General features: G+C 43.1%; 1 protein-coding gene across 1 annotated transcript in view; it reads left to right on the forward strand.

Moving 5' to 3' along the window:
• The window catches only part of LOC137453294 (phosphatidylinositol phosphatase PTPRQ-like), a gene marked incomplete at its 3' end in the record, with an annotated part of 98,629 nt that overhangs the window by 68,232 nt on the left and 17,685 nt on the right, over positions 1–12,712 (forward strand). The window contains exons 33-35 of the mRNA XM_068162434.1: positions 464–565; positions 4,515–4,635; positions 10,562–10,722. Coding sequence (XP_068018535.1) covers positions 464–565; positions 4,515–4,635; positions 10,562–10,722 — 384 coding nt within the window. The remainder of the gene's footprint in view (positions 1–463; positions 566–4,514; positions 4,636–10,561; positions 10,723–12,712) is intronic.

Raw genomic sequence — 12,712 nt, forward strand, 5'->3', positions numbered from 1 at the left:
GGCTTGTGGGAACTGTAGATTGTTCTGGGAAGGAACTGAGGTAGATCAATTGGTTAATTGGTTGGACACAAATCTTCTTGTCTTTAAAACTGTATGGGAGGTGGTGGAGTCACCACCACTGGAGGTGCTTAGAAAGAGACTGGATGAGGCACTTGGTGCCGTGGTTTAGTTCAATAGATGGTGTTGGTTGAGAGGTTGGACTCGATGATCTCAAAGGTCCTTTCCAGCCTGGTTAATTCTGTATTCTGTGTGCTACCTGTCCTGAACAATAGCCTGTTGTGTCCTGCCTAATGTGGAGGAACAGGCCATGGAGGGTATAATTCATATTTTCCTAATGCTTATTTCAGGCTCTAAAGAAGCAGATCATTGTTAGGCAATGGCACACTTCAGCCCTTCAGAACTACATTGAAGAACTTCATTAGCCCCACTAAACTGCTGGTTTGTTCAATCATTCTTTCTTTAGATTTGAAGAAATACACAGAATACACTGTAGAAGTGTCTGCCAGTACTGCAGTGGGGGAGGGCCTTCGTAGTCCACCTCTGCATATACTGACTGATGAAGATGGTAAGTCAGAACAGAAGCTGCAATGTGTCACTGTCCAACTGTAGTCTTAAAACAATCTCACACTTCCTGTCATAGATATTTAGGCTTTTAAAAGGTTTTCTCTTTTTTTACAATTGTATCTCTGTTTTGATATCTGTATCCATCCATCTACATACAAACATACTTACCTATCTGCCTATCTGATATTTAACACATTGACCAATCCACACGACCTGAAATGGCACAATTACTGTGCATAAATATTTGGCCTTACCAATATCTAAGGAAATTGCTGGAAGGTGTCCAGAGGAGGGCCATGAGGATGAGCAGAGAGCTGCTCTGCTATGGAGACAGACTGAAGGAGCTGGGGCTGTTCAGTCTGGAGAAGAGAAGGCTCCCAGGAGACCTTCCTGTGTCCTTCCATTACGTGAAGGTGGCCACAAGAAAGCTGGGGAGGGACTTCTGAGGGTGTCAGGGAGTGATAGGAGGGGGGAAATGGAAAAAAACTAGAAATGGGTAGATTCATATTGGATGTCAGAAAGAATTTGTTCCCAATGAGGGTGGTGAGAGACTGGCACAGGTTGCCCAGGGAGGTGGTGGAAGCCTCATCCCTGGAGGTTCTTCAGGCCAGGCTGGGTGTGGCTGTGAGCAACCTGCTGTAGTGTGAGGTGTCCCTGTCCATGGCAGGGGGGTTGGAACTGGCTGATCCTTGAGGACCCTTCCAACCCTAACGCTTCTATGATCCTATGAATTTGAAGAATCTTAACTTTTTAATATTACTCTAATCTAATACACCACATGCTAAATATTGTGTTTAGTTCTGCCTGTGAGAGCTGGAGAAAGGGGAAAAAAACCCACCAAAAGTCAGTTTGAATTGTCCAGGGACATTTCTGGTTCTTTTGTCTGGAGATTTGTGGTTTCTTTTAAGGAGATGCATGTACGGATATATACATATGAAGAATTATTAACATTATGAAAATCTCGAAGCCCATGAGCCAGGCTCTGCTGGGTGATGCCCAATGACAGCACAAGGGGCAATGGTGGAAGCTGAGGCATAGGAAGTTCCATGGAAACAGGAGGAATTTTTTTTTTCCCTGTGAGGGTGACAGAACACTGGAAGAGGCTGCTCAGGGGGGTTGGGGAGTCTCCCTCTCTGGAGATATTCATGCCCTGCCTGCATGTGTTCCTGTGTGATCTGCTCTAGGTGACCCTGCTCTGGCAGGGGGGTTGGGCTGGATGAGCTTTCCAGGTCCCTTCCAGCCCCTAACATTCTGTGATTCTGTGATCTGTAGCAGCAGACTTCCAAACTGATCAAGGGAGTATTCTGCACAGCAGGCTGAGAGTACAGCACAGGCATTGCATGCCCTGCTGATTAGTTTGGTGAGTCACGAATCAGCAGAGGAACCACAGAATGGTATTATGTCCAGTTTAGTTCTGGGAAGCTACCATCACTCCCCTCTGTAGTTTCTGGAGGGAGAATCATTAGAAAGCCTCAAAGAATCTTAATGCAGGTATTGTGACTCACATTTTGGAGGAGGCTGTTTCTGTCCCTCTCCAGCATCTAGGAAGGAATCTAAACTAATGTGTCATTGACACAAGCATCCCACCAGCCTTTCCCAAATTAAGACTCTTAAAGTGTCTTAGGAAGCACTGACTTCACTGACTTGCTTAAGATCCAGCTTTTGATGAGGAGGTTCTTTGCAAATTTCCAAGGTATTGATGAGCTTATATTCACTCTGCAAATCTCCAAGATAGTGATGGTCCAATGTAAATAGGATGAGCTTCAACAAGGCCAAATGCCAGGTCCTGCACTTGGGTCACAACAACCTCAAGCATGGCTACAGGCTTGGGGCACTGTGGCTGGAAAGCTGCTGGCAGAAAGGGACCTGGGGGTGCTCATGGACAAGCAGCTGAAGAGGAGCCAGCAGTGTGCCCAGGTGGCCAAGAAAGCCAATGGCATCCTGGCTGGGATCAGAAATGCTGTGTCCAGCAGGAGCAGGGAGGGCATTTTGCCCTGATACTCAGCTCTGGTGAGGCCACACCTTGAGTGTTGTGTCCAGTTTTCTGTCCAAGAGAGATGTGGATGTGCTGGAGCCAGGGCAGAGGAGGGCAAGGAAGTTGTGAAGGGCCTGGAGAATAAATCTGATGCAGAGCAACTGAAGGAGCTGGGGATGGTTAGTGTGAAACAGGAGGCTGAGGAGAGATCACATGGCTGTCTAGAACTACCTGAAAGCACCTTGTGGAGAGGCTGCTGCTGGTCTCTTCTCACAAGTAATTAGTGATAGACCAAGAGGGAATGGCCTCAAGCTGCCACTGGGTAGTTTTAGACTGGATATTCGGAAGAATTTTTTTTCCCAGCAAGAGTGGTCAGGGATTGGAGTGTGCTGCCCAGGGAGGTGATGAAGTCACCAAGCCAGGCTGTGTTTAAAGGTGGTTTGGATGTGGTGCTTGGGGCTATGGTTTAGGGGTGACCCTTGTAGAGTAGGGTTCTGGGTTGGACTTGGTGATCCTGAGGGTCTCTTCCAACCTGAATGTTTCTGTGATTCACTCTGTCAGTAATAAACCTTTGCTCAGGAGTAATGTTGCTGGAGCACACTGGGAACAGTTCATTTGGATAAACCTGGGTTTTGCATAAAGCATTTTTAGTTGTGGCAGTGTGGATTCTATTCTTCAGCAAAAAAAAATAATGATTTTTAAAAAAATCCCCTGAGTAAGAGCTGTAGGGTGAGCTAGACATGCCAAAAAGACATGACCATTCACAGGAGGACTGCTCCGTTGTTATACAACCAATGAGGATAATGCTACAAGCAAAGCACTAAATACAGCTGTCACCATTTTCCCTCAGTAAATACAGACATTCATCGAATTCAGTGAACCTTTGTTCATTAAACAGATTGGTTTATTTATTTATTTGTTCTGAAATGTACAGTTCTGAAGCCTTTATGCCAGCTTCTGAGGTAGTGAGAGAAGGAGCAGCCGCTGAGAAACAACAACAATTATAATGCAACACATGTTCTTTATTCCCAGGAACACACTGTCCCAAGGTTCAGACCAAATGTTTCCTAGACTTACTAATAGCTATGCTCATATTCCCAATTTTCATGCATGACTACAGCTATGGCCTGAATTTTTAGTGCATGATGCTCTTTGCTTTTAATTTGAGGAAAGCAAAAGTGATTCTAATGTTACTTCATTGTGATGCCCACATCTATGAACCCCCAAGAAGGAAAAGGGTCTCTTTTTTAGCAATATGCTCACACAAAGCAATATTTGTGTGAACTGGAGAATGAAATCACACACAGCCTAACATTTTCATTCACTTGACAATTTCCCCACCCCCAACCCCCCCACAGTAGTGATGCGGTGTCACATAGAGTTCATCTTGAAGTAAGTGTTAAGGGTTTCAGTCAGCGCCTGGCTTTATCTTTGCCCTCGTGACACGTTAAGTGTATGAATGTGGTCCTTATTTTGATGGAGTGAATAGGTTTCACTGCTGCCTACTCCCCACATTTTTATCATCTCTCAATGCTATGCTTATCCATTTTCCCACCTTTTGGTACTTTGTATAATTCTTTACAGCACCTCTTGCCCCTCAGGGGAACTGTTTGGCTGTATTTTACATGTGTTCATACCTCTCTCTTTATTAGAAAAAGAATTTTACAGCCATGTACTTGGACAGTAGGTGAATCGCTGTGACCTACCCCTTGCTCTGGTTTCTCATGAAGTACTTTTTCCATTGAATCACAGAAACAGATGTTCTAACCCCACCATGCAAAATCTTCTTTTATCATCTGTCAGAAAAAGGAAAAGAAGCTGTGCCTTAACCAGTACTTGATGGATACTCTACCAGGGTAGCACAAAGCCTGTTTCCCATCACAAATAATTTAAAATCCCTTTAGAGATTCTGTGTACCTCGTTGATCTTAGCTGTTTAAGGTGATGGTGTTGTGTCCTGTTCTCTCATTTTACAGCTCCGAGCTCGCCTCCGGAGTCCCTCTCCGTAAAACAGTTGTTGGGTGTCACTGTGAAGTTGTCATGGAAACCCCCACTGGAGCCAAATGGAATTATCCTCTATTACACAGTTTACATCTGGTAAGATTTTCTGGAAGTAGTTCTGAAGATAAATATTAATCTGTAGCCTATCAGGAATGTTGGGGGTTTCTTGCACAATGTGTTGATTACACTGTTCTGTTTATTTTTTTGAAGGACAAATGCTCATCCAGCACTTGAAAATATTAGCCTTTAGGAGAGATGATGATGATGATGATGATGATAATAGTAATAATAATTGTGATATAATATTGTAGCTGACCAAAAGAAAACAAAAAACCAAACACAAGGGTATGAAATATTTTGCAAGAATTTGTAACATTTTTGCTAAAGGTTACGTTATGGTAAATGGATTCCAGTTTTAATTAGAGCATGGTGGCTTTTCCATTACATTCTGATAGGATGACAGATTGGATGTTAGGAAGAAGTTGTTCCCCATGAGGGTGGTGAGAGACTGGCACAGGTTGCCCAGGGAGGTGGTGGAAGCCTCATGCCTGGAGGTTTTTCAGGCCAGGCTGGATGTGGCTGTGAGCAACCTGCTGTAGTGTGAGGTGTCCCTGCCCATGGCAGAGGGGTTGGAACTGGCTGATCTTGGAGGTCCCTTCCAACCCTGACAATTCTGTGATTAAACTTACTGTAAGGCAGGTCACAAACCTATGCTAAATTGTTAAGGAGCTTTGAAATAGGCTTAAAATAGAGAAATATTCCTTCCTTTTGGAGAAGGTGTGTAAAACCATTGTTAATACTCTTTGAAAGTGCCATCAGTTATGCCTCCAGTTATATTTGGTACTCATTATACTCATAGCTAATAAGGATTTTTTAACTTCTTGCTGTTTACTGTGCTGTATTGTTGGGGATTTATGTCTGTCTGTGCTGTCCTTTTCCCTGTATTGTTGGTTTGGCTTGGTTTGGTTTTGCTTTGCTTTGTGGATTTTTGTTTGGTTTGGTTTGTGGGGGTGTGTGTTTGTTTATTTGATTGGCTGGTTGGTTTTGCTGTTGGTTTTGCTTGTTTGTTTGTTTCTGTCATCCCCCTGGGAAATTTTTTAGCAGTGTGAGCTTTCTTCAAAGATCTGTGTACAAGGGAATGAAAATAATTCATTATTGATGACTTTTAATGTATTGCATTTATGCTGCAGCATCTTACTGCCACTACTAAGGTGCAGGAAGGTTCCCGATGACTTTTAATGCATTGCATTTATGCTGCAGCATTTTACTGCCACTACTAAAGTGCTTGAAGGTCACTGATGACCTTTAATGTATTGCATTTATGCTGCAGCATTTTACTGCCACTACTAAAGTGCTTGAAGGTCACTGATGACCTTTAATGTATTGCATTTATGCTGCAGCATCTTACTGCCACTATTAAGGTGCAGGAAGGTTCCCGATGACTTTTAATGCATTGCATTTATGCTGCAGCATTTTACTGCCACTACTAAAGTGCATGAAGGTCACTGATGACTTTTAATGTATTGCATTTATGCTGCAGCATCTTACTGCCACTACTAAGGTGCAGGAAGGTTCCCAATGACTTTTAATGCATTGCATTTATGCTGCAACATTTTACTGCCACTACTAAAGTGCTTGAAGGTCAGTGATGACCTTTAATGTATTGCATTTATGCTGCAGCATTTTACTGCCACTACTAAAGTGCTTTAAGGTCACTGATGACTTTTAATGTATTGCATTTATGCTGCAGCATTTTACTGCCACTACTAAGGTGCAGGAAGGTTCCTGATGACTTTCAATGTATTGCATTTATGCTGCAGCATTTCACTGCCACTACTAAGGTGCAGGAAGGTTCCTGATGACTTTCAATGTATTGCATTTATGCTGCAGCATTTCACTGCCACTACTAAGGTGCAGGAAGAAAAAGCACATGCAAGCTTTAAGAGATACAAACCAGATGTACAAATCAGCAGTCATGACAAACACACCACTACTGAGCTGACATTTATTATTGTAAAGACATTGAGAGTGTTGGGGTAGGGTTTGGCCCCAGCTCCTATCTTTTCTTTTTTTTATAACTTCTAGTTAAACTGGAGATAAACTGAACAGGAGCAAGCTCCTCTCTCCAGAAGAGTTTGATTTGGTTTTGTCTCGTATTCCACACTGTGCTAGCATGGTCTGCTGCATTTAAGCCACACCAGGCAATACAAATAAAAACTAAGGTCTGTCTTCTGTCTAGGGAAGCGTTATTTCACAATACAGATCATGGTTTTGACACAGGCAGTGTTCAAAGGCTTGAGGGGACAGAAATGTGACTTTTCATCCTTGTTATTGCCTGAAAGCTTACTGCTTTTGTTGTTATGACAAATGAGTTGATAAGAATCATTTCTTTAGAAGTTCTAATCGAGTCCTCTTTCTAAATATTTGAATCAAGCAACCATGAAAATTTTTGCACTAAGCCTTGTCCTTTTCTCTTCCATTCTCTCCTTGCTCTGTCTCCTCTGGCCTTAGTGTGCCATATCTAAAATTAGAGAGGCATTAGGTGTCATCTTGAGGCAAGGACATTGGAGAAAATCTGCTGTTGCCTTCAAAGGGGCTACAACTTGACTCCTGCCTTGGAGGGTTGTGGGTTTGGGGTTTTTTTCATGGGGGAATGAGAGGAATTTAAAGTATTTAGCACAATTGTCTGCATGATTTCATAAAATGCATTGCAGGGTGAGATTTAAGAAGGCAAACTGCTGAGACAAAGTTGCTGTTTTTGAGGGGCCTTTGATATATTTTGGGGGAGATTGTTAGTCCCAGAGCTTCTCAGTAAAGGGCAATTATAAGTATCTAGAAGCATTGTCTGCATGATTTCATAAAATGCCTTGCAGGGTGTGATTTAAGAAGGCAAACTGCTGAGCCAGTTGCTGGGTTGGGGGGGGGGGGGGGGGCATTTGATATATTTTGGGGGAGATTGTTAGTCCCAGAGCTTCTCAATAAAGCAGAAAGAGAAAGGTTAATAGAGATGCTAAGTGTTTCTTCCCTTAAATGTACTGCAACAGTTACAGAGAATTTGGTAACTTTTTTTAAGGGACTGGGAACAAGAATTCACAGCCCCTGGAATACAAAGGGTAGTATTTGTGATGCTTTCACTGTTAATATCTTTCATGGAATATGTCACGGGATGAGATGGGTATGTGTGCTAGCAGGCAGCAAAGCAACTTTCTGTGTGCTTTGAGTCTACAAACACACACTCCCCAAGTTTGCAGTTCTAGAGTGTTAAAGGCATACTAACGAAATTGCTGAATTGTATATAGCTGTTGCCTGTTGGCACTATGCTGTTCAGCAAACTTTTGGGAGATAATTGCTGCCTAGATCTACTTTGAGGTAGGGGTTTGAAAGAAAATAGGTGCTTGTCAAGAGAAAGCATGCCATTTCTTGGAGCCTCTTTTGTCTGGGTTTCTGAAAGAGCTCATTAAAAAGGTAATATTATTGTTCTCATTAAAATTCCTTGGCTTAGCTTATTCTGCACCTTCTCATTGTCTGTGAAGACTGTACTCACTTTGATCAGGGTTTTCTTGTTAGTTTGGTTGCAATTTCAGTTGTTCCGGAACAGAAAAGCAACTTCTCTGTAAACACTCCAAGATTTTGTTCACCTCACTATGCCTGATTGTGGAAAAATTTTTCCACATCGGATAAGAATGCAATTACTCAGAGCAGAAGTGTTTGCAGCACTTAGCTGTGGATTTGCCTCTTACTCAAGTTATAACCAGATACATTTTTCCATACTAAGAATATTTGGGGCAAGGATCCAAGAAAAGACGTCTTGTCTTTGCACAGAAGTCTGGAACTGCAGCTGCAAGGTTTTGTATCTCTTCACTGACTACTCAAAATGTCAGAAGTTAAGGGGAAATGTAAATGTTGTTTAACTTCCTCTGTTACCAAGAGCTTTTCCCACATCAAGAGACATTCCACCCAAAATCTGAACAGGATTGGGAGAATTTAGCCTGGAGAAGAGGAGGCTCAGGGGAGACCTTCCTGCTCTCTACAACTACCTGAAAGGAGGTTGTAGGCAGATAGAGGTTGGTCTCTTCTCCCAGGCAGCCAGCATCAGAACAAGAGGACACAGTCTCAAGCTGTGCCAGGGGAGGTTTAGGCTGGAGGTGAGGAGAAAGTTCTTCCAGAAAGAGTAATTGGCCATTGGAACATGCTGCCCAGGGAGGTGGTGGAGCCACCTGGAGGTGTTAAAAAAATCCTTGGATGTGGCACTTGAAGCCATGGTTTAGTTGTCAGGAGGTGTTACATTGGACTTGATGATCTCTGAGGCCTTTCCCAACCAGGTTGGTTCTATGAATTTGGTTTGGTTTGGTTTGGTTTGGTTTGGTTTGGTTTTCATTCAGGTCTATCTTCTCATTCCAATTGTTTGTCAATGTGACTATTTCAGGAGTATCAGATGGTGCTTTTTGCTTATGGGGCATTCAGTCAAGTATCAAATGATGACAGTCAGCCCATCTAGCAATTTTAAATCTGCCTTACCCTCATTTTATATTTTTTTAAAATTATTTTTTTTTAAGACTTAGAACTCATTCTCTTGTTTTCCAAGAGCTCTGCAGTGCCTCCTGGAGCAAGATATTTGGGGTTACTTGTCAAATTACCATCCCTCTATGAAATTCCATTCAATACACGGGGCACCCTCGATAGAGAAATCTTTGCAGCAATGAAATGTTAGATAGCCTTTTTCCCTGGTTGGTTGGCTGGTGTTTTTTTCCCCATAAAAGAGTGAATTAATTTAATCAGGAATAGCAGACTTCTAAAACACAAGTTAGCTATTTCTGTACCATCTTCTACTTTCTGATAATCTTTTCAGACCTATGCTAATGCCAGCATTTTATTAATGCTGTATCTTACAGTCTTTTCTAGGTGGGTTTTGACCTGACTGGAGTTCCATTCTGATCCCCTGCTACATTCCACCAGAATTAACTCAGCACCACCTAATTCCTGTTCCATATCATCTTCTGTTATTCCATTTATAACTTCAGCCTTCTGACCAATTTCACAGAGTCACTGTAGGGCATGCTCCCTGCTATAATCTTTTTATATTTCGCTATTCCTGGCCAGGGAGACAATTTAGTTATGCCCTACTGTGTCCTTCTCAAGGGTAGACCCTACCCATTTGATGGCAGTTATGAGATGGGCAGGCTCCTCTTTGTTCTTGAATATAATCATTGTCTTTGCTGGTGTAATTTGCAAATGTATTTCTGCATCTGGGTTTCTTAAAAGCAAAATCAAGAGCCCTGTGTGATGCAACAGCACAAAACTGAGCCTTTCCACACAGAAGATAAATGTTACCCCCACAGCAAACTCCTGGTCAAGCTGGCAGCCCCTGGCTTGGACAGCAGCACTTTGAGCTGGGTTAGGAACTGGCTGGAGGGCTGAGCCCAGGGAGTGGTGGTGAATGGTGCCACATCCAGCTGGCAGCCAGGCACTAGTGGGGTCCCCCAGGGATCAGTGATGGGTCCCATTCTGTTCAATATCTTTATTGATAATCTGGATGAGGTGATTGAGTCCATCATCAGTAAATTTGCAGATGACACCAATCTGGGGGCAGGAGTTGATCTGCTGGAGGGTAAGAGAGCTCTGCAGAGGGACCTTGCCAGTCTGGACAGATGGGCAGAGTCTGAGGGCATGAGATTTAACACATCTGAGTGCCAGGTTCTACACATTGGCCACAACAACCCCATGCAGTGCTACAGGCTGGGGCCAGAGTGGCTGAAGAGCAGCCAGACAGAGAGGGACCTGGGGGTAGTGGTTGACAGTGGCTGCCCAGGGAGGTGGTGGACTGACCATCTCTGGAAGTGTTTAAGAGGAGGCTGGATGAGGCACTTGGTGCCAATGGTTTAGTTGATTAGACGGTGTTGAGTGATAGGGTGGACATGATGATCTCAAAGGTCTTTTCCAAGCTGGCTAATTCTGTATTCTGTGTTCTGTACACATACATGAATAGTATCTGCATATAATTAAGAAAATACTTTTTCTTTAGGAATAAAATGTCCAAAAGGAGTGTTAATGTAACAGAAACCTCACTGCAGCTCACAGACCTGGAATACAACTGTGAATATAGTGCTTACCTAACAGCAAGCACAAGATTTGGAGATGGCAACATAAAAAGTGATACCATAACATTCAGAACTTCTGAGGGAGGTAAGCTTATAGGCAGTGCCAATCTTTAATTTCATTCAGCCTTAAATTTCAGTTGCCTTAAGTATTCTATGATTCTATGTTAATAAAGCTACTGAGGTAGAAACTTCATTTGACTTAAGAAGAGTCATTCTACCTATTTCTGTGTGTCTCTGTCATGGAATCATAGATTTGTCAGGGTTGGAAGAGACCTCAAGGAGCATCCAGTTCCAACTCCCCTGCCATGGGCAGGGACACCTCACACTGCAGCACGTTGCTCACAGCCACATCCAGCCTGGCCTGAAAAACCTCCAGGCATGAGACTTCCACCACCTCCCTGGGCAACCTGTGCCAGTGTCTCAACACCCTCTTGGGAAAGAATTTCTTCCTGCCTTTGTGTGCGCACTTACCTGTGGCTCTATAGATTCATAATGAGGTATGTCTGTTAACTTACTGAGCAAAACTTTGCATCTCCCTTCAAGGCAGGTACAATTAAAATACCTTCATTTTACATTTTGAAATAAACCTGCCTGAGGGAGCAGGTTGGACTGGATGAGTTTTGAGGTCCCTTCCAGCCCCTAACATTCTGTGATGCTGTCTATTTCTATAACATATTTTATTAGCACTTTTCTCTATCTCGCTGTGACACATCCTCTGACTCTTTAGATTCTCTCTCACAGGTCTGAAATAGTTTTAATTTGAAAATGAAACCTCTAAATGTACACTGCTTTGTTTATTCTGTCTTCATGATTTTATACTTCCAATGTGGGAGATGACTTTTATAAATGATTGTACTGTATTCTGTGCTTTGGAAGTCATTCAGCTTAACTATTGTTTCTGGGTTTCCCCATCTATTATATTACTACAATCTGTTCCAAAATGGATAAGCAGCAGACATACTTCAGAATCATCCTGGATTGATAAACTGACTTCCCAACAAAAATCACTGTCAGCACTGTCAGTGCTGTGTGCAGGTCCGGAGCCCTCAGTACAGGAAGGACATGGACCTGATGGAGAGGGTCCAGAGGAGGGCCATGCAAATGATGAGAGTGTTGGAGCAGCTCTGCTGCAAGGACAGGCTTAGGGAGCTGGGGGGTGTTGAGCCTGGAGACGAGAAGGCTCCAGGGAGACCAAAGAGCAGCCTGCCAATACTTGAAGAATGGAGAGGATGGAGAGAGACTGTTTGCAAAGGCCTGCAAGGACAGGATGAGAGGCAATGGCTTCAAACTAGAGCAGAGCAGATTTAGTTTGGATGTTAGGAGCAAGTTCTTTCCTATGAGGGTGGTGGAACATTGGCACAGGTTTCCCAGGGAGGTGGTTGAGTCTCCTTCCCTGGAGATCTTCAAGGTGAGGTTGGAGGAGGCCCTGGGCAGCCTGATCTAGTTGGGGATGTCCCTGCTGACTGCAGGATGATTGGACTGGGTGAGCTTTGGAGGTTTCTTCTGGCCCAGACCATTCTATGATTCTATGGTTTGTGTCTATCCCAGCCATCCCTCAAAAGACTGTCTTTGACTACAGACTATAGACATTCCCAGTCTTCGCTATTAAAGCAACTTTTTAGGACAGGCTTTTTAGGAACTCCAATTAATACTTTAGCATTTTATAAAAACTAGGCCAGCAGACAGAAAGAGAGATGAAATAACTTGCAGTGTTCAGCACTCTTCTGCATGTTGTGTAGAGAACAATCTTGGATGGAGAGAAGTTTGGACTGAAGTTCTCTTAAGAAATTGATGTTGAATCTCATACATCACTGTGCTACTGTGAAGGACCATGTGCTACCAGTCTTTATAGAATATGAGGAGAGGCTACACGAAGAAGGCTGTAAGAGTCCTTCTTGCACATTTAATAGAATGAGGAAAGAAAAGCAACAACCATAGAAATGATCATAGTGTCTGTGGTGGATTGAGAGAGAAGGCCTAGCTTTCTCTCCCCCACAAAGGGAAAAAAAACCCACAGCTAACTCAGCCGGAGACGTTGAAGGAATGCCATATTTTACAAGCAATGTGGAAAACCA

Source organism: Melanerpes formicivorus, unplaced genomic scaffold (assembly GCF_026170545.1).
Source record: "Melanerpes formicivorus ecotype bairdi unplaced genomic scaffold, bMelFor1.0.p_v2 SCAF_64, whole genome shotgun sequence".
NCBI lineage: Eukaryota > Metazoa > Chordata > Aves > Piciformes > Picidae > Melanerpes > Melanerpes formicivorus.